At 35.2% G+C, this 26,380-nt stretch overlaps 2 protein-coding genes across 5 annotated transcripts; both read right to left on the reverse strand.

The window, feature by feature from the left end:
* Positions 1 to 534: 534 nt before the first annotated feature.
* SEC (Tetratricopeptide repeat (TPR)-like superfamily protein) lies at positions 535 to 10,641 on the reverse strand. 3 transcript variants are annotated; one of them, XM_023675059.2, is made up of 29 exons: positions 10,506 to 10,641; positions 10,165 to 10,350; positions 9,474 to 9,619; positions 9,164 to 9,262; positions 9,026 to 9,076; positions 8,236 to 8,352; positions 7,495 to 7,551; positions 6,443 to 6,562; positions 6,233 to 6,295; positions 6,029 to 6,107; positions 5,688 to 5,797; positions 5,531 to 5,584; positions 5,378 to 5,445; positions 5,169 to 5,271; positions 4,780 to 4,982; positions 4,102 to 4,198; positions 3,525 to 3,596; positions 3,337 to 3,413; positions 3,149 to 3,265; positions 2,990 to 3,074; positions 2,746 to 2,913; positions 2,173 to 2,283; positions 2,007 to 2,093; positions 1,790 to 1,917; positions 1,628 to 1,710; positions 1,416 to 1,521; positions 1,168 to 1,314; positions 927 to 1,047; positions 535 to 831 (listed from the first exon to the last, which is right to left on the reverse strand). In XM_023675059.2, the coding sequence occupies exons 2-29, from the start codon at positions 10,337 to 10,339 to the stop codon at positions 718 to 720; spliced, it is 2,958 nt and encodes a 985-aa protein (XP_023530827.2). In that variant the 5' UTR covers positions 10,340 to 10,350; positions 10,506 to 10,641; the 3' UTR covers positions 535 to 717. The 3 variants fall into 3 exon arrangements, with proteins under 3 accessions (XP_023530827.2, XP_023530826.2, XP_023530828.1); XM_023675058.2 differs by having other exon boundaries at positions 10,165 to 10,630; XM_023675060.2 differs by lacking the exons at positions 7,495 to 7,551; positions 8,236 to 8,352; positions 9,026 to 9,076; ... (2 more) ...; positions 10,165 to 10,350; positions 10,506 to 10,641 and adding an exon at positions 6,628 to 6,646.
* A 2,774-nt stretch (positions 10,642 to 13,415) lies between these two features.
* On the reverse strand, positions 13,416 to 25,122 carry PTAC3 (plastid transcriptionally active 3). Of its 2 annotated transcripts, XM_023675251.2 has the most exons (13): positions 24,665 to 25,122; positions 24,102 to 24,273; positions 23,790 to 24,007; positions 22,090 to 22,150; positions 21,377 to 21,449; positions 20,239 to 20,316; positions 19,291 to 19,448; positions 18,195 to 18,363; positions 15,975 to 16,437; positions 15,505 to 15,885; positions 14,819 to 15,022; positions 14,342 to 14,475; positions 13,416 to 13,778 (listed from the first exon to the last, which is right to left on the reverse strand). In XM_023675251.2, exons 1-13 carry the CDS (start codon positions 25,025 to 25,027, stop codon positions 13,556 to 13,558), a joined length of 2,697 nt encoding a protein of 898 aa, XP_023531019.2. In that variant the 5' UTR covers positions 25,028 to 25,122; the 3' UTR covers positions 13,416 to 13,555. The 2 variants fall into 2 exon arrangements, with proteins under 2 accessions (XP_023531019.2, XP_023531020.2); XM_023675252.2 differs by lacking the exon at positions 24,665 to 25,122 and having other exon boundaries at positions 23,790 to 24,005; positions 24,102 to 24,267.
* Between the last annotated feature and the right edge of the window lie 1,258 nt (positions 25,123 to 26,380).

A 26,380-nucleotide genomic window follows, 5' to 3' on the forward strand; every position in this document is an offset into this window, starting at 1 on the left:
GATCGTTCTTCCAAATAGTCTTCATACCATATTGTTCTGTTCGGATCGCCAAGACCCTTATAAGTATAGAGCTGATGTTGAAGCAAAATAATGTTGGTGCCAATTCCAATTCAAGAAAATCAAACTTCATACCAATTCCCACCTTCTCCTTCATATATGATACATAAAAATTACTAGGAACTATCAGCCACTGCACTTCAAAAAGAATAATCATGATACAGCAACAGAAGCGATGAACCTTTTGGCTTCATTCCTCCGCTGCTTTGCCTTTTACAACATTTTAAACAACCATACAACAACAATCTAAATCAAATCAAACAAACAAACAAACAAACAAACCTCTGTCTTCTTCTTGATAATGGCGGCAGATGTTCAACTTCCAAGCCAATCCTGTTAAGACTAACGCGACATCGTGGAATACAATGTCAATGTCAATGTCAATGCCAAGAACCGAACCAATTGGTCGGTTATGGCACAACACAGCTGACTCACAACAAAACTACCAGCAAGGTTTGCAGATACAAAAGAACCGAGTGGCGTGGAATGGCGCTATGCTGCAGCCGAATAACTTCATCACAAATCATTTTAACTTCTCTACAACAACATTCATTTTGATCCACAGATATATTATACCCCCTGATACATATTCTACACATAAATTTTTTTCCCAACTTAAATTTCTCTTGGTTATATACAATCCCGTGTCACTTGCCTCACCTATCTATCAAAGGGATACTCCAAGTTGTTTTCGGTCACTTTGAAATGTTGCGGACGTTGTCCAGAACAATGCAAGTTCCACATTTTGAAGTATGACCTCTCCAGGTTCCTCACCTATTACAACACAAGTTAGGAGTCAGAACTATAAGCACGTTTTAATCCAATTATAAACCTATAATGTTGTACACAATGATCACAGTGTATCGTACCCATCGAGCCGTGTCGAACAGAGGGCAAGTCATCCTCACTGCCTTCAATTTGTTGGTAAGTGCTTGCAGTTTTGGCCGATTCAATGCCAATGACACGGCCTTCTCCTCGTATTCTTTCATGCTAGACAACAATTCAAGCAAACCGAGTTGGTACTATCCAGTATTTCCATTTATGAAGAGCATATTCAACACTTAATGACAAACTCACGCACATAATTTACAATATAATAAAAGCAGTCACCTGCTAACAATCATTTCGTCTCCCAGTCCAGTTGCAAGACAGAGAGAACCAGCAACCCTGGTAGCCATTTTCTCCAGAGGCAGGGTAATCATTGGTAAACCTGCCCATAAAATGTCTGTTCCTGTTGTATGTGCATTGCACAAAGGCCTGAACATGCAGATAACGTCACAAACCCAACAAAAGAAGCAATTAGAATAAAGAACTAGAAAGGGGTCATTCATAGAGATAGAAGAAGAAGAGTGACTAACGTATCCAGGAATAAATCTGCTAAGGCACTACGACTGATATGTTCATTTTTCATGGCAACATCTGTGAAAATTATTTGCTCTGGTTGCACTCCTTGCGCAGCAGCATCTGCATGAAAACAAAACTCTCATTCACCAGTGGAAAATCCCGTTTTCAATGCCAATAGCATAAATAACTTATACAAGAATATTTTTATTAAATCAATTTCTCATACATGCTCGAAGTCTCATTTCACCAGCAGCCGGGAATCTGAGAAGCCAAAGTGCACTGTTTGGCACACGTTTAAGAATATTGCACCTGGTACCAATAAGAAAGCACCTGGTGAGATAAAACTATTAGAAAAAAAAAAGTGAGTCAGATATGGAGCTATCATTACCAGGTGTTGAAGATCTCTGGATCCATTTTGTACAACTGATTAAAGCAAGCAAAAATGAATTTCCCATCAGGTAATCCATAATCTGAACGTTTGTGCTGGCAATTTGGAGCCAACACATCCAGATTTTTCTGCACGCACAGAAATAATAGGGTAAGGAAGACAGGAAACTAATGAGGAAACTAACTCAGTTCCACAAAATTACAATTTAAACACTAACCTGCTTATAATCATTGACAAAGTAACAGTGAGGGAGGTGGACAATCTTCTCAGAGTAAATATGTGCATAACGTAAAGGTGAAACAAACTGAAAGCAGAAAAGCAGGTTCAGAAGATTTAACAAGACCATAAAAATTAGAAAGTATTGAAACCTAGACTAAGCTCACCTCATCAGACACTAAATAATCTATGTAAGTTGCCCCTGTTGTTCCTGGAAACCCCATGTATGAAACCTGAATAGGTGCAGGCTGCATGGCGAATATTTCATTTCTAGCCCCCTGCAAATTGCATCTAGATACATATCATACCTCAAAAATAATAATAAATAATAAACATTAAGAAGAAGACTTAAATAAACAAACATATTAACCCAATAGCTTTAGCTTCTAAAAGCTCATACAACATTTCTAACTCAAAACTCATTTGGCAAAGATGTCACTCCCCTGAAACAAAATATACAAATAACACAGAAATACATCTCTTCCTAGTTTCCATGTTTTTTAATATAATAATTATTCGAACTGCCAGGACTCAAATTCATGATTATTCAAATTAAAAGGAAAAGAAAACATAAAGAGAGAAAACATTATTTGAACATGCAAAATAATGAGAAAAAAATCTAAGGTAATTCTGGCAAACAAAGTTTGAAGAAAAATAATCATAAAAAGTACTGAATCTTAAATTAAACAAGAGTTGAGCTTCAATAAGAAAAACAGGATAAAATCAAAAACTACATGTACCTTAGTATAACCATTCAAATTTATTAGTATTTGTATTTTGTCTTCATTTATCATTTTTGCAATCACATCAGATGTCATGGCAGAGACATCAACGAAGTGCTCGGCTTCAAATTGAATACGCTGTCTCCACTCTGTATTGTCGTTTGGACTCAAAGCATAGCAAAAGACCTAAAAAGGAAGGAGTCAGAAGAAGAGATAGAAGAAACGGACTTCTCAAAAAATGCCTAAACCAAATTTTCCAGACCTCAACATGCTCTCTGTTGTGCATACCAAAAACAGATCCCATAAGATGGGACAAGGGGTGATTACCGAAGTCACTGCTTACATAGCTGCAGGTCAACAGCTTCAGTAAAATGAACAATTCCTAAAGAATAAAAAAGGACATCTCTAGGTAAATACATACCCAACCCTAAGCCTCTCAAATCCACCATTTTTCTTTATAGGAACTGGTGAAGGGTGATTGAAACTTGGAAGTGAAAATCGAGATGCAATTTTCAAGCAGTGTGATGCGTAACTGCGGCTGTAATAACAGAAAAAAATTGAGTGCTGCATTCATTGAGAAGAACATATACTAGGGGGAGCCAACTGTACCTAATTTCAAGTGCAAGCAAAGGGTCAATCGGGTATGCTATTGCATGAAAAGGTTGAACACTTGGTAGAACAGACATCTGAAACAAAGGGTAGCCAGGCACAAAATTACCATGCACAGAAATTGGATAAAGCAGGTTGAAGAAAGGGCCAATGTGAATACTACAAAAGAAAATAGGAGTCATACTAACATTAATTTGCCTCTTGATAATCCCCTCTACCTCAGCAAACATTTTATCACGGTCCTCCCAGTTGCAGACACACTGCAAAATAAATATATATATAATTCTTGCTTACAAAACTTCAATGCTCAACTGATTGGCATTAACTTAACACCAAGAACCAAATCTAAGAAGATCATTGAGTGGGCCCAAACCAAGGAAAAGTTGCACCCGCCGTCAAAGTTGAATTTCTTTCTTTGAACACAGATGCAGAAAACTTGGAAAATCATGTTCCACATACTTCTTAAAAAAACAGACAATTTCTCATAACTCCTATAGACCAAGAGGTTGCAAATAGAAGAAAACATATAGACAACAGCATATAAGCAGAAAATTATTCGACGGAAGCAACAAACATGTGAAACTTATTGCTGCAGCATTATGATGTCAAACGATATATAATGGAAGAAACCAATTCATAGAGCCACCCAGTTAGAAATATTTACAAAAAAGGATAAATAGAGACGAATGAAATCTATTCAACATGCTTATAGGATCATCCTTTAAACATTCCACACAATCAACAAAAAAAATATATAGTACATACCCTTAATGTATGCAAAAGGTTGCATGTTGCCTCAGGAAACTCAGGCCGCAGAAGCAATGCTTGTTTATAGCTCTTGATAGCTGCCTCCACATGTCCACTATAACCCAAAGAAATGAAATGAAACTAAAATCAACATAAATAGACAGTCACCATTTTTGTCCTCCAAAATTTGGGGGGGGGGGGGGGGGGGATCTGAGAGATGAATAAAAGCAACAAATCAAGAATGGATGTAAAAGTAAAAAAATTAAGGCCTGAACCAACAAACTTGTAACGTTAAATATTTGTGTCCTGTGTATCGACTGCCCAACTAATGTAAAATAATAGCAACCACTTTAAACGTTACAGAAAAGCACAGGTTGCTTGATCTGAAAACTAAAACTCAAAAAACCTTTTTAATTTTCAGAATCCTCACAGAAACACATCATAAACCAGAGGCCATACATGCTCTTCTATTGTTTTGGATCAAGGCATTAACAAGCCATGAAACGTCCAGAAAATCCAATTTCTTTTTTTAGGAAACAAACTTCTCATTGATGAAATGTTATAAGAGCGTTCAAGGTTACATACTGAAGATGCATCTGATGAGAACATGGTCAAATAATTTTGAAAATAGGATACAAATCGCATGGAAATTTTAGGAGCACAACTAAAACTGCCTATATAGGAGAGAGAAAGTACCTGTCCTTATAAGCTGAAGCTAAATTAGCATGCGCTTCAGCCATAGTAGGCCGAATATTGATGGCCCGTATGTAGTCCTGAATTGCTTCACTCACTCTACCAATTTCCTTATAAGTGTTTCCCCTATTGACAAGGCCATCGGCTGCCAATGGATCAATACGAAGAACCTCATTGTAGCACGAAATTGCGTCTGCATAATTTCCCTGTAGTAGATCGAGTTAAAGGGCTAGAAATTGAACGCTAAATGGCACATCAAACTATCCCAACAGTCCCCTCAGGCATACTGTTGTAAGCTTGTTCTTAGAACTTCTCCTCATACATATAGTCCAATTTCTTTAAGGGTTCAAACCATCCAGTACAAACACACTAAAGCCTGGATTTGTTACTACCTGTTGTTTATATATGATGGCGAGATTGTTAAAGGGGGCTGACAATCCAGTAGTTACTCTAAGTGTGGCCTTATAATATGAAGCAGCAGCAGGCACCATATTCCTGTAGGTACACAATCAGCTCTTAAATTTATTGCTGAAAGAAGTTGTGTGATAAAAGCAAATTAGCAGCAGCTATGTAGCATCATATAAACAGTGGAAACATGTACCATTCCATATATATATTCCCAAGGTTGGTAAGAGCTTGAGGGTGGCTAGGTTGCAGAGAAAGGCATTGCTACACGCAGCAACATAATGTTAACCACTGAAAACAACGATAGTAAACTGAACAAAGGGTAGAGTGACAACTAACAAAAACATACATTGTAACATTGGATAGCCTCATCCACTCTGCCAAACTCCTTAAGAGCATTACCCTTGGAACAAAACAAAAGTAATTGTTGAGAGATAGAGAAATTAATTTGAAGACAAGATAAAACTCATGTGGTCAATTAAGATGATGAATCATATGGAACCAACCAAATTGTTGTAGGCCTCCAAAAATCTAGGATCACATGTAATAGCTTGCTTGTAATGAAGTATTGCCAGATCAAGTTGACTTTGTTCATAATAAGTACTTGCCAAATTACCTGGAACATTCAACACGTCAACTAGGAAGGAAGATATCAAAATGAGACAGCTAAGAACGATGAAACATGGAGTATATAAACAAAAAGGAAAACCATGGTTGAAGTGCTGTCTAAAGGAATATCAAGAAACACCTCAATCCCACAACAAAAGTAATTAGCTCAAGAAGGATCCATATATCCACAACATAATAATCTAATTCAAAAACCTTATCATAAAGCATCAACATTTACCATATGCTATTGCATAGTTGGGTCGCATCTGAATAGCACGTTGGTAGCACAAAATTGCCTCCTGAGGCATTCCCAAAGCCTGGAAAAAAGAAAAAGAAATCTCTTGTTTTTTGCTCGAATACCAGAGTGGAGGAGACACTCTCCAATGCAAGGACAATCACTTGCATCCATGGACTTGCCCAAACAAGGCATATGATACCTTACCTTATAAACATTTCCCAGATTCAAATAGGCATCTGGAAATTGGGGTTTGAGTTTTACGGCCTCCTAAAATATTAATAAGTACAAGAAAAGATCAGTAAGATAGACATATAGAAAGTGATTTAGGTAACTGAAAAACTTCATGCACAGGTTAATGGAAAGTAGTCACTTTCATTGTGACTAGTGGTATGAATTAAATAAGAACAAGAATACCTTGTAGTATTGAAGTGCTCTGTTAAGGTCACCAGATTCCATGAAAAGACCAGCAAGATTTGACCAGGCAATAGCAAATGTAGGCTGTATACGTAAAGCTTCAAGGTAGCAGCTGTATGCCTGCACAAAATGTTAGTTTCCTTGACAATTTGCAGACTTGGCAAGGAAGTAACAACAAGACCAACCATCATCTGTTCCCTGGCCTGAAGATAACAAATTGAAATATGTATCGAACTGTGGATTCCAACACAGTTCCACCAATGAATTGTTTTAATCAGTAAATTGACTGTAGGAAGAGAGACATTAAGCATGAAAAACTAAATAATAGATGGCACCTTCCTCCCAACTACACAAAACGTGCATGAGTTACCCATCTAGATAATATGTTTCCTTGTTCACTAATAAATCAGCTAATCAAACTCATGTTTCTATAGTCAATTTGATCCCCCAACTGAATCGGGGGCGAACGCCTACGAAAAGATCGTTTGGATTTAAGGAGGAGTCGCTTGAATTTATCCCTGGTTTGTGTATTCCTTATCCCAAAAACCCTATTTAGATTGAATCTAAAATAATTTAGAATTAAGAAATAGGATTTGGTAATCTACACGTTCCTAGTTCCTTTTGTATCCTCATTAACTTAGATTGGAGGCCTTTTTTGTCCACCTCTTAATTGGGCTTAGGGATTTCTCATCCCTAAAGGCCCTTAGGGTGTTAGTCTTTTGACAATTAATAAACATCTCAGTTTCTTATTCACAAAAATAAAATAAAATAAAAAATACCCATTGTGTGAAGAACATTAATATTACTTTGGTTTATGTGAAATTACTTTGCTAGGAGAGTTCAAAGGAAGTCTGAACTATGGATGATTTTGTTCCACAGCTCCTTGGAGATTGATATTAAGAGTGCTAAGTGCATAGATAAACGTCAGTTTCAATAGCATATTGGCAATGGGGGACTCAATATCCAAGCTCCCAAATATCCGAAGTTCAGCTACCCATAACACACTCAGAAATCAAAGAGGAGCAGTTCGGAAAATACTTGAAGGTACTTACTTCTTGAACCAGCCCTTGTGTTTTCATGAGATTGCCAAGGTTGCTATGAGCATCAACCTATTTTCCAGTAAACACAGAAGGAAAGTATAAAAATCCTCGTTGTTTTGTGCAAGCATAATTTCACATGATTGCAACCACATCATCACTTGATAGTTGGAGAAAAAGAAAAAACAATAGAAACTTGAAAGAGAAATCCAAAACAAGAGTCAAGGAAAGACATTGAAAATGGTGATGAATTTCTGACTTCAGTGGGAATGAACAAAAAGGTCAGTCTACTACCCATAGAACATGCACCGTCCGACATATAGAAATACTATAATGTCAGTGTCATCTTGCTTGGAATCGTAACCGGAATCTTTGTAAAAAAAAAGTAAAAAAATAAAATAAAAGAGAGAGAGAGAACGTTGCTAAGCAACTAATATAACAAACGAAGTCTATATTTCATCAATCAATCCAACTTGTCACCTTAGGGATTACACTTACACTTAAAAACACTACATAAACACGGTTCCTATATATATCAACACTTCAAAATCTATCCGTAATAACAAACCAAATGGTTTAACTTCATGATTAAAACTATCCAAACTGAACCAACAATATTACCAGCAACAGAATAAAGGAAGACCAACAAATAACCATTAGATTGATTAATGTTCATACAAAAAATGATATTTCATGCATACGTACGTACATTCATACAAACAAACACATATAGAGAGAGGGGGAGTGGAAAATTACCAGAAGGGGATTCAACGCAAGTGCCTGCCGACAACATTGTGCGGCCTCACCAAGCCTGCCTTTTCGCATGTATGCACTAGCCAAGTTCGACCATGCATCACAAAAATTGGGTCGAAGCTGCAGCATCACATCAAACTAGGTGAGGACCAAACTTGTACAAAGTGAAAAGGAGCACTGGGAGCCATAAAGAAATGCATTTCGAGTATAATAACCCATAAAATCTACACAAGCAACATACACAAATCATGTGAATTATAAAGATTGGAAGAAAATCTCCAAAATCATCTTAAGAAACCCCACCAAATAACCTTCATAAGGATAAACGCAGGTAAAATCATGTTAACACTTCCAGCCAGAAAGAAAAACATAGATCCCAACACGTAATAAATGCCATAATCAACCTCAAGAGCATAAATGAGGGGGGAGCCACATCAGATAACAAGCCATCACTGCCTTTTCCCAAGCCTTGCCCATTGTAAAAAGCTATTCAGATCCTCGAATATTATAAATCTTAACTATCATTCCAAGAAACCTAGGAAGTTGGGTACTATAACCTGCTCAAAATCAAGCTTCAGATGTCTCGTCAAAAGGGCAGAGGGATGACAACAAACCATATTGAGAAAAAATCTGAGTCTCATACAAGGACAGTCTCAATGCATGCAGTTATGAGAGGTTGCACATCATGTGCAACTATGGGCCCAAATCTAATACAAGTTGGTATAGCCACTGTTAATGCCAATTAAATCAACATCACTTTTTTGATGAAAAGGGATCAGAAATCTTCACAAACCTCAATGGCAAGTAGATAGTAACGAATTGCAAGATCAATATTTCCTTTTTCCTGTATTTTGCATGAAGGCGGTAGCATCAGCACTCAAAGAGGATAAGGAACAATTAGAACGCCAAGCACAATAATCACAAGAATTACCTTCCAAGCATTAGCCATGTTTCCATAACACTCAGCAAAGCGTGGCTCTATACGGAGAGCTTCTTCGTTTTTCGCAATACACATATCAAAATCACCCAACTGTAAAGAAAAAACCAAGCATATACTTAAAGATTGGATTATTACAAACTTGATAAATTAGCATAAAGAAACTAAGAAACTGGTAAATTTAAGATATAGATAAATTTATTAACAATAATTAGATACCTGACATCATATACCAAAATTAAAAAATATATATATTTTCGAGATAAAGCTGGTCAATGCCCAAATCAGCAGCAGAGAAAAATACCTGATAGTATATGGCACCCATCAGAAGAAGATTATCTGTGCGCAGGGAATTCCTCTCATAAACTACAGTACTATGCTCCAGCGCCTGCTTATAATCACCATTCTTGTACTTCTTATGTGCAAGAGCCAAATAGGTTTCTTCATCAACTGCAACACAATGGTGTAATTCGAACCAGTGTTACAAAAAATGGAAGTTTAAGAACATTTTTTTGTCATTTTGTTTGAGATAAATCAAGTAAACTGCATAATAAAGAAGGGGGAAAAAGTGAAACTACATGGCTTCTCTCTCCTCCTCGAGTTCTTATTTATCATTTTCTTTAATGCTTGTTAAGATGCAATGAACGCAAATCTAGTTCAAAATATACTTCAATTAATAGCAGAGAAGGTAAGTACACTCAGAAAAATCCTTGCCAAAACAATTTAACAAATGATGTGAACTGCATACAAAAATGATTTTTCGCCCAAACTAGCGCAGACAACAAAAACAGACGAGCATAACATTCCCAATACACCAACGAGTGAAAGGCACACAAAGATATCCACTCCAGAACCACCGATTCAAAACCATCATCAACTATCCACTGCATTAAGTACCTCTACGAGCTAGGCTTCAGCTAAATAACTAAACATTCTTAACAAATGTGCAACTCCCAAATCCCCAAACCCCTAACTCACAAAACGAAATCACAAACCTTCAAGAGAATCAGCACTCTCGAACTTAACCAGGCTGAGCGATGGGGGCTCCGCCTTCACTGCAAACGACTCGCCACCACGATCAGAGACAAACCCAGCTCGAGAAACCCCAGTCCCAGTCCCAGTCCCCGCCAGCAGCTGCTGATGGCGAACCTCGCCTTGTACCGAAATCATCACCGCGATCCCTTCAAAGAATCAAACCCAACTCAGATCGGAGCTCCAGCAACAAAACCCCCCCAGAAGAACACAGTAACAGCAAATCAAATCAAACCAAACCAAACCAAATCAATCAAATCGAAGAAGAAGAAGAAGAAATGAAAGAGCTCGGAAAAAACCAAACCCTATGTCAGTTTGGAATTTTCGAGTACTTCTTCGAATTCCGTGGAAGAAGAACGAGACAAAAGAAGAACAATCTCCCCCTCCAAAAAAAGCAAGGAAGGAAAAAAAAAGGACTGTTTTTTCTAAGGTGAAATCAGATTAAGGCAACGCGTATTAATAGGAGGAAAGAAATAAATAAAAAGGGTCAAAACAGTGAACACATCTCAACCCTCCACGTGGACGCCCCAGATTGAGCCCTTGTGGGTGGTAAGAAATTGGATTCGCTTGCTACTGACACGTGCGACAAAGAAACAAAGTGGGTGAGAAGTGTGTGAACAAATTTTGGCATGAGATCCTTTCTTGTCCATTTTAGAATCTTCTTTTTTCAACTCATACTATGTGCACATTCTTCTTCCTTTTTTTAAATTCCCGTTCCGCTCCAATCTCGATACTTATTTCTCGATCACTGATTTAGGGTTTGGTATCACTTATGAAAGCTCGAAATTGCTTTAATAACTTTATCGACGTTGTGGCTCGCTACTAAACAAAATAAAAGGAAAAACATCGAAAGCGAGACGCACCTCAATATTGTGGATATGGGTTTTTGTTCTTAATATCGAGAGGTTGAGAATTTCTTTGAATTGAGGTAAGAATCTACGCTTCGAAGAATAATACGAGTCAAATGGGTTTGCTCACCACAAATTTCGTAACTGGTAAAAAGGAAAGTTGCATCTTGAGATGACGATAGTTCAATTGCAATTCATTTCGTGGGAAGTAACAGTGAGTTTGCGATAAATATTGACTTTAGAAAAAAAAAATTAATATAATTATTCGATAAATAAGAACGAAAATTTTAAAAGAATTTACCGAGCACTGTTTTCTAACCTTTCAAAAATTATCTGAAATTACTTAGAAAATTATTTGATATAATATTTAACACGTGTTTTTTAGAAACAATAATTTTTTTATTCATTTATTATCAACTTGAGTATAATTTAATTAGTTAAACTATTATAACAGTATAGTATATACATAAATATCTATGATATAATGTATTATTATATATTTTTTAATTATATGTATATATAACCCAGGTGAAACATAAGTCGGGGCCGGGTTAGATCTATAAAAAGAAAACGTAAACGTTGGACCAATCCTCATACAACAAATACAATCCTTACGACTTTATTAGAGGTTATTTCTTCCTCGTTGTATCACAGGGTTCATTTGCACATCAACGAGAAATATGACAAGAATTAGAACACAGTTTCAAATTTTAAAATTTTGTCATTATAGTTTGACCCTAAAAAAGAAACAGTAGGTACAACCAGTCCGTGAACAGCAACCATCTCATTATAAAAATATAATAAGTTTTATCGATAGTCATTCGTTCATCTTAAAAGTATCTACTAAATTCATCGAATTGTTCAAAAGAATCAAAACGGCCAATTATTAATGGAATTTCTTGTCGAAGGCTTAAAAAAAACATCTTAAGCTAAACTCGTGCAGACGAATAACCAAGTTACAATAAATAGAGAAGGTACAGTAACGTTATAAATGACCGAATAATAACTTGTATGATTCGATGACACGACGGACAATTATTATAATAGTGGGTAGGTGGTGAAGATAATGATGTATGAATTTAGTGTTTCCACAAAGACAATTATGTCTAATCAATGTTCATCATTTCCACTCTCTCATCCACCAAACAACTCATTCCCATGTGATGTGATTTTTTTTTTTTTCCTTTATATTTTTTTTTAGGCAATTCTACACTTATTTTTACGCTAAATTACTTATTTTTGTTAATATTAATTCCGATCTTTAAAAATATTAAAAAAAATTATAACGGATAAGTTTTGAATGAGAAACGAACGTTGCAGTTTTGTTAATACCCTTGAGATTAATTGTGGTCGTTAGAAGTAACATTATTTGATGATAATGTTAATTGTTTTATTCATTGAATTTGTCTGTAAGATAGATGTCCCCTTCTAGTCGGTTTCCATTAAACAATCTTGAGTTGATTGGTTTTGGTGATAGTGATTGGGCCATATGTCTACTTTACCCACGGCTTTGATGCTATAGGAACACGCCTCGAACGGAGAGGAGATTCCACGTTTAGACGGGAAATGAGAGTGGGAGTGATGATGTGATATGAACTAAGAGACATCAATCATACACTATAATGAAGATGTGAAGAAAAAGTTGTCAAAATTATCAAAAAAATGTTTCAATTCATGCCTAATGACCATAATTAACCATTATGTGAGTGTAACATAAAGTAAATAAAAAGTCTTAAAATACAATAACTGTAAATTATTCTAAATTTTAACCCATCCAAAATTTATAACAATCAAACTTCATTCTTGTTTAATGTGGCATGAATTGAAATGTATTTTAATAATTTTGACAACCTTTTCTTCACATCTTCATTGAAGTATATTGTATGATTGATGTCTTTTGGTTCATATCATGATACATGTGTATTAAAAAAATAAATTAAGTATATTGTATGATTGATGTCTTTTGGTTCTGCATGTGTATTAAAAAAAATAAATGAGTTAATTTTGAAACGGTAATAGTAGTATTTAAACTAAAAAAAAAATTATATGGTAGATTTTTTTAATTATCAAAATCCATGCTTGTAATATTAAATTTTAAATTTTTAGAAATTAGGTCGGTGGAGTATATTATTTTTAAATTATATTATATTATATATATGTGTTTGTTTATGAAATATATTGATTTATTAGAATTTTTTTTTTTTACAATTTTTTAATAAAGACTATATTATCATATTATTAACGGGTTTTATCCAAAATTATATATTAAAACTATTTTTTTTTAAGAGAAGGGTAAAGTTTAAAAATATTTTTTATTAATTAGGGCTTTCAAAATAAAATAAGAAACAAAATTAAGCTCAGAAATATCAGTGCCAAGAACAATTTGTGAAACGATTAAATGAAGTAAAGCAAGTGATTGATTACACGGATTAACAGATCAAAAATTTTCAACTCCAATGTTCTAGAACTGAACTGTACAAAAGGAAAACAAGAACATGTTTGATGATTATGATTCTTCATCATTGGCTAAACTATGATCATTGAGTGTAATATCAATGGGTGAATCACGCTTGGGCGCAGCATCGTTTGTCTGTCTAGCGGAGATTATCCGATCGAGTGTTTCGTCGGGAACCGAGATTCCTGTGGTTTCCAGATCTGCTACGATGGCAATGGCTGCATCTAGTTCCCCAAGATCAAGACACAGGGTAATAATCTCATCATATAATGGGCTGCAATACAGAGACGTCCCAAGAGTTAAAAACACACATATATATTGCTATTACAGTGATTAGAAGTTTCAGGTTAAGCAAAAATGCATTCACAATTATCTTCCCATTTGAGTATATACTCTCGAGAAACGGTCGAACGTTCGAAACCCCCCCTCGAAATCTAAAGGAAAAAGAATTTACAATGGAAGAATGATTATATGTGTTCTAGTTTAATGATAAGAAATATATACATTCCACACAACCCAAATCAACATGGACCGTTGAGGTAGAATATGAATCAACTAGAGAGATGTTCGTGATGTTTGTAACCTTGACACCAATCGTGATGATAAACAGCTCACGGAAAGACAAAGTTTTATACTTACCTACAGTTAGGCCTTGTCTATTGGAGACAAACTAGGAAAGTTTTAGAGAATGAGAGACAAAAGTGAAAATGACATAAAATTACTTATCCAGCTTTTGCACAATACCAAATTCCTAGTTCAAACGCTGAGTTTCTTTCTTTAATTCCCTTGTTCTTTTTAAGGTTTAAGAGCTTGATAAATCAAGAAAAATAAGCGTACCTCCCAAATACATAGCCAAGACTATGAGTTGTCTGCAAGATCTTAAAAAAGGCAGACGGAAGAGGAGCCTTGATGGCAGCTCGCAAGATCATGGCACAGTCGCCAATTGTTGGTATCCCACCCAATTCAATCACCTGTAAAGTGGAAAATTGAATGAAAGATTAGACAGAAACAAATTTAAAGATTTCTAATGCTACTGTTGAAGTCAAGAGGTCAATACAAACAATTTCTATGGTAATGACTTCCCATATGAAATTTTGGAAACGGCAAATTCACCAACATTCAGCAACCAATTGTTCTCCTATGCTATGAATTTCATGCAGAAAGAAATCGACTAATTTAACCTAATTTACTCAAATGCGGATGGTAAGTTGAGAGAGAGAGAGAGAGAGAGAGAGAGAGAAAGAGAGTACAGATAATGAAGACATTCCCAATGCAAAGTAAGAAAAACAAGCGAAAAAGGTAGAGAGAAATTGCCTTGTGCATAATTTTAATGGCCAACTCCACTTCCCATTCCTGTGACCACCTCCTGGGAGGTCTGTTCTTAAGTTCTCTCTCCCAAGTCCAACCCCAAACATCAGCTATTGTGTACATGTCAGATTCATCAAAGACTTTCCTCTTTCGCAACTCTCCAAATGCCTCGAATAAATCTTCAGGAAACCAGTCTTCATCGCGATCGTCCTGCATCCACATATTAAAGTAGGAAGATGTAAGCATACCTCAAATTGTTTTAATTTAATGGGTAAAGGGTTTAATGCAAACATAAGTTTCCATCACTAAGAAGCTGATTTTGAAGATTTAGTTCCCAAAATTGTAAAGCAGTTGGCACATCATTATCCTCCTAAAATTTCATTTCCATAATCTATTTCTCCTTACCTTAGTAAATAGGCCTTTGAATATACATGTTTAGATGAACTCAGTTAACTAATACGAGGATATTTCAGCATTGAGAATAGACGTTCAAAAAAGTTGGGCTGTTGACATTTATGAAGTGCGCGATTGTTTTTTAGATTGGTCTTTTCATGCTTGTTTGAGTTCAGAATTTGTGGAATTTTTCCACTTTTTTAGTTCACTATATTCGTTGGTATTCTTTTGTAGTTTTTCATTCCATCAATGAAAAAATATGTTTCCTTTTAAGGAAACTAGAAGTTGACATCTCATACCTCAACTGATGCTCGAGAACGTCTTCTCCTTGACTTTTTGGACGTTGTTGAGGTTTGGTCAATGTCTTTCAACAATTGGACACCTATCATTTGAGGAGGCTTCTTAGCTTCAACTTCCTTCTTAATAACTCTTTCACCATCTTGATTCTCGGTTGGTTCAACCTCCTCTTCCTCCTCGGCTTCTTCTTCATCAATCTCCTTTGCAACGTCTTCTACAATGTCAACATCATCCAAAGAATCAAGAGGTTCTGACTGATCATCTTCAGAAGGTTTAACATTATTACTGTCCAAGCCTTCTCCAAGAAAACGGCGTTTCCAGAACTCTGTGTTTCCTTCGTGTAGCTTTATTCGTGAAATTAGTTCATCCAGCTCTTCATCAACCTGAAGATAAAGGTACTTATTTGTTAATAAAAATTTTAGTGGCTCTTAATAATGTATCTTTAAAATGAATATCAAAGGACTAGTTAAACCTCCTCTTCCTCCTCCTCCACTGGAGGAACCCAAAGGGGCCGACCACGAGACCGATTTATTCTCCTTGCTTTTTGAACACGCTGGTAAAGAACATTTCTAGTTCCATCAATCGGTAAACCTTGTGCTTCCAATTCTTCTTTTAATTCTGATACAAGCATCTTACTTGCAGCCTTTGGCTTTAAAATATTTGGATCAGGACCCTTTATAATTTTCTTCAATCTCTCCTCGACTCTAAGATAATCAGCTTCAGATGCATCCCCAAGGGCTGCAAGTCCTTCATTCTGCAAGGTTTTCAAAATCTTTCGGTGGTACATCTTCCAATCTTCTAGACATCGTTGCTTAAAGGATGTTTCCATAGGATTAGAATAGATGAATCCATCTGCATCAGGATCTAGAGGAGTTTTTCCTCTTCGAGGCACCCATCTCTTGCGTTCTCCAGTGAGTCCACCCTCTTCAATGTATCTGATTCCCATGCAGAGCTAGTTATCATCAACTTAAACAAATAGGATTCAAACAAAATGCAACATTAAACTATGAAATTGTTTCATGCCCAAATATTTGTCGTTTGGATTGGCAATTTCATATCCATGCAAACGACAAAAGCTTGTAACCCAAGAGAATCATCCACAAATAGAAAGCAACTTGAGTCATTTCATCGAAAATAATTTAACTCAACGTTTTAACTTAAGTCCAATATTAAATCCCATAACATTTGCTTTTACCTGATAAATAAAGTCAGGAAATGTAAAACTCAAAAGAGAGGCACAGTGATTTCAAGATACTGGCAGCTCAGAATCAATCTTTAATAAATGAAACAAGTTCAACCAAATTAATAATAGATTGTAAGGTAAAACCTTACGAAGAGAAAGATATCTACTTTTGGTATTCTTCAGCCCTTTCGAGAGTGCTGCTAAAGAACCATGTTTTCTTGCTAAATTCCAATGCATGCATACTTCCCGCCCGAGGTAGAAACCTAGAAACCTACTTGTGCTGGAATAATATTATGATATTGATTTGATTTTTGTTGGATTGGAGTCCATTTCCATAACTATTTCTAGACCCTTTTAGCTGGGCTTGTTTTTTTTGTATATACTTGTTTTCTTTCTTTTTTCTCAATGGAAATTTGGTTTGTTACAAAAAAAAAAAAAAAAAAAAAAAAAAGGGGGACTTGTTGCTGATATACTGTTGTTACTTGATCTTGTTTCAATCCACCATGTTTTCATGTTTTACATAAGGCCGTTGCCGGCACTTATGTCATATGTCCCATTCTACCACAAGCGTAATCCAGATATGGTTGTTTGTGTACAACTAGATGAGGTCTTAAGTTCTTAGGCTTTCCAGTCTCATCCTAGTATTATTCGAAGTTCTGAACTATACAAGGATCCAGGAGGTACTGATGCTATGTGAGAACTAACTATTAACTATTATTAAAGTTCCAGATCTTCATCTTGAGAAGAAGCTGGCTTTCTAGGATAACGAATGATATACCCCTATTATTGAAGTGGACAGTAAGAAGCAGATGAGGACTGAGTCTACCTATAGTAGTTTGTGTGATTGTGAAGAGTGAACCCTATTACCACTATTAGTAAAAAGGATAAATTGAGAAAGTATTTAAGGAGTTTTGTTTATTGAGTGGGCACTCTCTTGGGTTAGGAAGCTAAGAATTCAGAAGAGAAAGGGAGCCCCCAAATTCTCTCTTATTCGTTTACAACTTCGCATCTTTAGGAATAAGCCACCGAAGAATCCTATTTTTAAGTAGCAGAATGGAGTGGGACATGTTTCCGGAAGCACAAGCAACATCCAAATCCCAATCTTGAGGTCACACAAAAGTGAAAAAGAACATAAGACATGTAACCGGATGACAAAATAAGATAAAGAAAGAGTCAAATAGAAAGAAAAGACATGTAAGACAATGAAGAAAAAAGGTTCAAACAAATAAGTAAACAGAGAATCATCGTCCAGCAGACCAGGGTGCATTCTCAAGTGGAATTTCTTCCTCCAACACTGAAGGCCATTGCCAAAATCAGGCATGAGACTATTGTTTTAGATATTGCTTTTGGAGTGATGACTAATACCCATGATTTTTTACCCTTTTCCAGAATTAAGAAAATTAATAAACTAATCGTCCAATAAATTTATCAAGATGGTACTGAAAAGAGTACATAAGAGTAGAGACAGAGCCAGAGTTGCGGGAGATTACTCTACAATATTATATACACCTTGCAATGTAGTCTATCTCGTATCCATGTTCAGCTTCTTCCTGTAAAGGTTCAATCCATGAGCTCACAAGTGATCGATACTTTCTGCTCAAGATCATGGCTCTCGAAGGAATCTGTTGGTTGTCTCTAGCCATAGCTTCTAATGCTTCTAAGAGCTCTACAACCCTACCTGCACAAAAGAGGGACACCATTTCAGAAATTTTCTAATGGCTATGGGAATTTATAAGAAAGGATTCTGATTAGAACATTTAATAACCGAAATAGCTGATCAATCAGCAGCTAGTTGTGATAAACACCCAAAACCAAGGAGTATTTTAACTAAAAGAAGACGATTCAAATGAAGTGAATTGGATAACCACTCTGTTTATTATCTTACAATAATGTCATTATCTTATTGATTGCCAAGTCCAGAGGCTATTAATTAAATACTAGCAAGTGTAAGCAGACGAGCTGAAACTGAAAGCGCTGTAAGCAGTCAAACAGAAACAAGATAAGCAACTTCCTGTAATGATGCAAAAAGATTAGGCTTCCTCAATAATACCTCCACATATGCTTCATTAATACTAATCAAGAAAATCAGCATTTACTCACCATCAATTGATTCGTTGACACGACTATGAAGAGAAAAAAAAATTGTTCACTTCTAATAATACATGCCCAATGAAATTACAAGCCATGTACACGATATCTACAAATTGATAGTCCTTTTATGAATAAAATAGGGGGTGTTCATTTTATTTGGTTAGAAGTTCCATGACTATGAATTTACCTTTTGCAAATAAAACATTTAGCGACTCCTCGGGTTGAATTTTAATTGGGAGTTGATTTTTAGACTGTACAATATTTGGCATGTCAAACGAGTTATTTAATAATATGAATATACTTCTTTTTTACTTTTTTGTTTTAATGCTCGTGAATGTTCCAACAAGCTTCCATGCACCTAGACTAAACTCACAAGACAACCTCTTGACCTAATTAAATCATAAATAAGTGTGACAGTAAAATCCATCGAAGTTCCTCTTCCTGCTCCAAAATCATAATGGCAAGAAAATTAAGAAATTCTTATTACCATTAACAATGATGAATTGTAAAATACCTTCTCTACATAAAGCTCGAAGGTATAAGGAAAGTGGATCACCAAAATTTCCTTCATTATGCAAAGCTTTTGTTCCACCTGGAAAAGTTCTTAGCCCACGAAAATGCCTGATGGCTTCTCGTATAACACAATACTTGGTAAAACACTCTACCAAGAGCCTGAAAAAATACATGATTTTATTATGCACCAATATAAAATACTATAAAAGAAAGAACGTAGAGAGAAATAATAAAAGAGTAGAAGCCTAAAAGACTTTATCTGCTATCCAGGTAGAAAAGCAACTTTTATTACATAATTCTTAAAAGAGAAATTCCACCGTTAACCATTTCATCAGTAAATGAGACTCGTCAACACTTTGGGTTGCTTCCCGATACATTCTTCTTGTGTTGTTCCCATAATGGGGTATCCTTTGTAGACACCAATCTGAGGATTTGTATCATTTATTGTGGAGTTGCCCATTTGTTCAGCCTCTTTGGGCCCGTTGGTTGGTTTTAATTTATGTTTGGTTTGGAATGGGGACTGCTTTGCGGTGATTGAGGAGGTTCTCCTAGGGCTGCCTTTTTGTGAGAAGAGCAATGTTTTGTGGCTAGCAAGTTTCTTTGCGGTGTTGTGGGGATTTGTCTTGAGAGGAATAACATAATCTTTAGAGAGCTTGAAAGGCTTGGAAGTTGGTGACGTTTAATGCCTCTTTGTGGGTATCGATTACTAGGTCTTTTTGTAATTATGATATTGGTTCCATTTTGTCAGATTGAAGTCCATCTGTGTAGTTTTTGGTACTTTCTTTCGTGTGACTTGGTTTTTTCTATGCCTTTGTACTTTCTTTCATCATTCTTAATGAAAGTACAGTTTCTAACCAAAAATAATAATAAGAAAATACATTTATCACTTCAAACAAAGCAATGGGAGAATAATTTCTTTAATTTCCTGATTAACTAAGGTTCAACTTACGCATAGGTTCTCATGTTAGGCTGTAGACGCTTGTGGTCTTCAACCATCATGCCAAGTAACTCAGCAACATCTTGCACCCTACTCAAAACAATGAAACGATTAGTAGTAAAATAGTAAGAATTACAAGCATCTACATAAACAAGAGAATAAAAACGAAACAAGCTTCTGAACAAAAGTAGACATATAACCACAACACAAGTTTTTTTCACTTCCACAGAATAAAAAGTATATCATCTGTCATATAAAATGGTAAAAACAAGGCAGAAAAGACATCACCGAGTATAAGTGAAACTTCTATTCTAAAGTTTTCCCCTGCATTTGGAATCAAGAAGGTTCAAGGTATAATTTTATAATTCATGATTTGAAAATAATGATCTTTTATCTTGTTTGGAATGAGAAAGATTTGGAAGGAACGTGAATAAAATATGTTGTCAGACAAGAAAGACTTGAAATGAAATTATCTAAAATATTTTGTTTCGATGTTCCTTGGAAAGGAAAAGAAAATAAAGCATAACCTTTCAATCCTGTTTTATAGATTAAAAAAGGTTAAAATATGAAAACATTCAATCATAATTTTCTTCAAATTTGTTATGAAATCCAACAATACTCAACCATTTTAGTTTGGCGTAGGATTTTAAATCATTCTGTTTCAAGAGATAACAAGCATACGAATTCCTTGAAACTCCTTCAGATTTACAATCACGCCAAAATCCTGAGGAAAGAGAGCGTTGGTAAAAAAAAATTGTCACGTCCAAAAGGATGCTTTTTTGGCTAAAAGAACTGCTTTAATCAAGAAAAATAAATAACAGTAAAAAATGACTACACAAAAACATAGGCTGAAACTAAACGGAAGAGCGTACAGAAATAAATTATAAGAGATCCAATAGCATGTGATCAGAAACAAGGAAAAATCTTGAAAAGCTTTGTAACATGGGTCAACAAGATGTATTAAAATGCACTGAGTTCCAAACGTCCACTCATGAAATGGAGGAAATAAGACTAATTTGTTACCACAATAAAGGAAGAAAACACCAGCCCAAAAGAAATAACCATCACCTCAAAGTGGATGCAACATAACAAGAAATTTATGAGCAAGACCATACCTATCATTCATTTTTTTAACAAAGAACAAACATACCTATCATAAGATTCAGCTCTTGTATATGCTTGGATCACCCAATTATATGTCTCAGTGTCGGGCTTCATGTAATCTGTCATATGATTTAGTTGAAAAGTATCAAACTTCAACCATGGAGAATATGAGCAGAGCTCAGTTACAAACTGCACATAAAGCAAAACCAGCTGAAAGTTGGTCCAGACCATATTTATCGAATGATTCATTCTGCTTGTAATATACCAAAAATATTATTACAAGTTAAATAAACCAAAACAAATGGTGATTATTGAAATTCTCAAGGACCATTAACACGAGTTGTTCAGTTGAGTTGAGTTTTTCTTTTCCCCCACTCTTAATTTGAGTCTTGAGCATATCAAGACATTGTGGATGGATGAAAATCAGCTACAAAATCAAACATAAAAAAGCTCTAGCTGTGCATATCTTTTTTAAAGAAAACAAAAATTTCAATGATTGAAGAAAATTTACAAAGAGACTAAAACTTACGAAGGAAGAAGTCCAGCCCAGAATCCATAAAATATAAGGTAACCAAAAACCTAGACTAAAGACCAGAAGAGAACAATGCCACCCAAAACTTGAAGATAACAATAGGAGTAGGTCATCACACCGTAGATTGCCCAGAATACATAATATATATTTACTAGGAAAGATAGATTGCCTATGCATTTTTGAGAATATCAAACAAAACACATGAGCACAGAAAAGATAGTGCAAACCTTCTCCATATTCCATGTTCTCAAATGTTGAGAAAGCAATTTCAGGTATTCCACAAGTAGCCTAAACAAGTAAATAAACCATATTAGTTTGATCTCTCCAACTGCTTCAAGCACAAATGGACGATACTTGTATACTTCATAACTTAATAGCATTGAGGAAATAAATATTATTCATTAAATAGCCATTGCACACATATATACAAGTTTACAAATCCTCCGATGGTGTAAAGTCCACTAAGGAAGCAAGAGGCATCTTGCTTTCTTTTTTTTTTTTTTTTTTTTTTTTTTTTTTCTTTTTTTATAACAAGAAACAACTTCTCATTGATATAATAAAAATGAAAAAGTGTTCAAGGGATACAACATCTCATTGGGTGTGGTTATACTCTAAATTGTTGGTTCAAGCACTTCCACTAGTTCGACGTCAGTTGGGTGTTCTCCAATCTTTTTAAGTATAATTTTATGCAGCTGATTATTGGTCCTTTGATGAGTTAGAAGGCTTCTCTTCTATGATAAATGCGATGGAGGCCATCCTTGGTGCACTCTTTCCAAGTTTTTCGTGGATTTTTCATTATATGACATAACTCGAAATGGCATGCTTTTATTTATCCTATGTAATTGTTTTTATTTTATTTTCTTTTCACTCCCTTGTGGAGTTTGTATTTTTTAGCATTAGTCTATTTTCATTTCTTCATTGAAAAGTTTGATTTATTGTTAAAAGAAGTATACAATGCATCCATGAACAATTTGTAGATCTATATGTTAGAAACCCCCCATTAACCGGGATTTCTCATCATATAGACTAAATCATTACAAATTTTAAGAAGAATTACTAAATTATTATATACAAATTTTAAACTACAATGACTACTTGTTACATATAAAAGAACTTTCATATGCTAAAGCTTATAGGCTAAATAGCTACAATTTTTTTATTAGAAGATAACTACAAATTTTAAACTGCATCTACATTGTTACATACTAAGTTCAGAAATTAGATATTACTTCAATAAAAGTATATGGACCAAATATAGATATCCAAAAGAGAATACCCAAGGTTCAATTTCAAGGTCTCGATTCGAGAAAATCTATTCATAGTTTATCACAAAATTGATCTTTCAACATTTAGTAAAGACTTCGGAGAAACATTCAAAATTTTATACTTTGCAGCCTTCCGAGATGCTTAACAAACACAAATTGACTTGTGCACTAGCAACTTGACAACTGTGAAAGTTAAATGTGCTATAACAGCTTATGAAGCTAGTAGCCTATACATACAGATACCAAAACTAATCCAATAATTCCATCAAATAATAAATTCCCCACTTCTTATAGTGTCCCCCCTCCGCACACAAGTGGAGAGGGAAGAAGGAAGAGGGGTAGAAAAAAATATAGAGTTAAAAAGAAGAAAAAAAAAATCATCATCCTTATGTTATGCAAACCACAAAGTCCAAGAGAGCAAAGTAACAAATTTGACGGTTAAAAATTCTTACTGCCGGACACCTACCAATGGAAGCTTAATCAGTAAAGTCTAGAAGAACGAACATATAGATATATACACTCACTATCAGAACCATTATTATAAGGATCACTTTCTACTTTTTTAAATTCAAAACAGAATCCTTAATTAACTATACCTGTACGAGATCAACTACGCATTCCTAAAAAATTGTACAAAATTATCCAATACTAAGATACATCACCTGGACACTGAGAAGGCAATTGAAATGAAAGGTTGTTGCCATCCGCCCAGCAGCCTCCATTTCATATGAAATCTCCAAGGCATTTGAATGGTCCCCAGCTTTACAGTCTTCCTCAATTAGAAGATCGTAAATCTTGTCTGTGGCTCTGAGGCCCCCTTTGGCACCCTTTAAGAACACTTTATTGGCGTCTTCTAAATATTTGTTCTTTACGAGTTCCTCTAGTCAAAATAACTCAAGCAACTAAAACAAACTATAAACATAACTAAAATATGTACGTTTTAAGCATCATTGTCAGGAAGTTCAAGAGATTACCAATAAGAATGAGCCAAGCTTGGCGAATGTCATAGTTCAATTTCTCCATGGCTGCAAGGATTTCTAAGCCTCTAGTAGCAAGACCCTTGTTACCAAATAACCGAACTAATGCAACAAACGTTTCGTGAAGGGGACGAAGTCCAGTACTTAATTCCTTTCTCAGAGATTGCATCTACATTCAACATAACCATAAAATTTAGAAAAAGAAAAATACATATCTGAAAACAAAATTTACAATGGAACCGAAACAAGGTTTATTTTGTCAGGGGAAAAATTGTATTCCACTCCTTCCACCTAAATACATACATGTCTACACGAAAAAGGGGGACAAATCATGGATACACCTGATCAAATTAAATACAGTCTATGTTATACGTTTTCCCGTCTTCTGTTTACCAAGTGAAAAATGCGAAGGTTACATTATATGAGAAAACTTCAACCTCGAATTACGATACCGATTAGATAAGTTTTTGGAACGGGAAAGACAAACCAAGGGTTAAAGTTCCTTTACTTCAAAATATCCGATAATGGAAAAGAAAGAGAGAAGGTTTCTGGTTTCTCACCGCTCCCTCAGCATCAGCATTAAGAACATGTGAAACAACCAAGCCATGGAAGGAGCGAGGACCAGGGCTCAATCCAGCGGCAACCATGTCATAAATGACATCAGAAACGCCAAGTGGATCGTGGTTTCTAGCGCGGTCCATGAGTTCCTCCATGAAAGTGAAGCGAAGGGACTTCTCAAGCACAGTAGAATCATCGTCCTTTTGTTGCAATTGTTGCTGCCGCGACTGCCGCTTCTTTCTACCCCGCTTCTCAGTAGAGAGAACTGAGCGGATGGGAGGGAGGAGGCCATTGTGGAGGGAAAAGGAATGGTGTTTGTGAGGAAGGGTGAGAAGGCAGGAGTGAGAGAGCAGGAATTTGGACATTAATGGCTGCGGGAATTTGGATAAGAAACAGAGCCTCCGCGAAGAGAAGAAAGAAGCCGGGCGCTGGGGGAGAGACGATAATGAACTGCTCCAACTATCGTGGTACTGTAAAAATAAATATCTTCAAGGGATAATTTTAAATAATTTTAAATAATTTTAAATATATTTTTAATTTTTTAAGGGACAAAAAAAAAAAAAAAAAAAAAAAAAAAAATATATATATATATATATATATACACACAAAAGGGCTTCAGCTCCAGAGGTGAATGTCTTGGTGGTGGAAGATATTATTTCTTGAAACTGAGGTTTTATTCGTTTTTACGTAAGTACGTAATCAAAATAACCATTCGTTCCGGTATAAATAGTCATTATTTGTTCTCCTACCGTGAGAGGGGCTAATTGGGATTGTTTGAGCAACTCACGTAATCGTTGACCTCTTGCCAATTGATTTTGAGTAGCTTTATCGAGATAGCGAATTGCGCAAAGGCTTCTAATTCGACAATTTGAGCCAATTCCAATTTTGATTTGCGGGCTATTTGTTTCATGGCTTTAATTTGAGCTGCAAATCCTACTCAAGACGTAGATACCCACGTTAATAGCAAGTTTGATTCTAGCATTGAATAGATCTGTAGATAAGAATATTTGTCAATCGGTAATGAAAATTATATTAATAGTAATATAAGCTGAAACATCTCTAGATTGAGTCTCAACCATTTGTAAAATAGTCTTACTTCCTTTGCCTGAACTTGATTTAAACATAATATTAAAAAATTTGGAGATAATTTATGAGGTGTGGAAGAGACGTTTTTCATCCCTATATTAGCAGTAAGATTTCTTTTATTTATTTTTTATTATAAATTTAAAGGGTGTTAATGCTACTTTTAAAATTTTATGTATATATTTTAAACATAGCAGTAACAGTAACCATAGTTTTAAACTTCAAAATGTTTTATTAAAAGTACTAACGGTTACATAAAAAAACTAACTATAAAGTAAACGTGTTTTTTTAGACTTTGTTGAAATTTTAAAGATATTTTTTATACAAATTACAAAGTATACAGTATTCTCGTTAATTTATCATTTTTTAAATTGATTAAATATGCGTATTAATATATAGCGTTGGATTATTTTTAATTATAATCTTGTGACGGATAAATATAAATCCTTAATTACAAGTGTGAGTTTATTTTGTATCTTAACGTGTGAGACGAAGATTTGGGAGGAGTCGAGGGTGTGAACAAAGAATATAGCTCCGATCTTTGATCCCGTTTAGCTATTCTCTCTCGAGTTAAATGAACATTTTTAGCTTTAACAAACCGACATAGATCGAGAGGAGTTTAAAAATTATAAAGA

Source organism: Cucurbita pepo, chromosome 4 (assembly GCF_057944985.1).
Source record: "Cucurbita pepo subsp. pepo isolate OVF chromosome 4, ASM5794498v1, whole genome shotgun sequence".
Lineage (NCBI taxonomy): Eukaryota > Viridiplantae > Streptophyta > Magnoliopsida > Cucurbitales > Cucurbitaceae > Cucurbita > Cucurbita pepo.

Excerpts from the sequence above, each read along its gene's own strand:
- SEC (XM_023675059.2), bottom strand. The coding sequence starts at position 10,339 with ATGATTTCGGTACAAGGCGAGGTTCGCCATCAGCAGCTGCTGGCGGGG. Across the intron at positions 7,552-8,235 it reads TTGCGTTGAATCCCCTTCTG|GTTGATGCTCATAGCAACCT; the intron begins GTAATTTTCCAC and ends ACTGGAAAATAG. Across the intron at positions 2,094-2,172 it reads ATTATTTAGTGTCTGATGAG|TTTGTTTCACCTTTACGTTA; the intron begins GTGAGCTTAGTC and ends TTCTGCTTTCAG.
- PTAC3 (XM_023675251.2), bottom strand. The coding sequence starts at position 25,027 with ATGTCCAAATTCCTGCTCTCTCACTCCTGCCTTCTCACCCTTCCTCAC. Across the intron at positions 18,364-19,290 it reads TCGAGCTTTATGTAGAGAAG|GTAGGGTTGTAGAGCTCTTA; the intron begins GTATTTTACAAT and ends TCTTTTGTGCAG. Across the intron at positions 14,476-14,818 it reads CCATTAAAATTATGCACAAG|GTGATTGAATTGGGTGGGAT; the intron begins GCAATTTCTCTC and ends TCCACTTTACAG.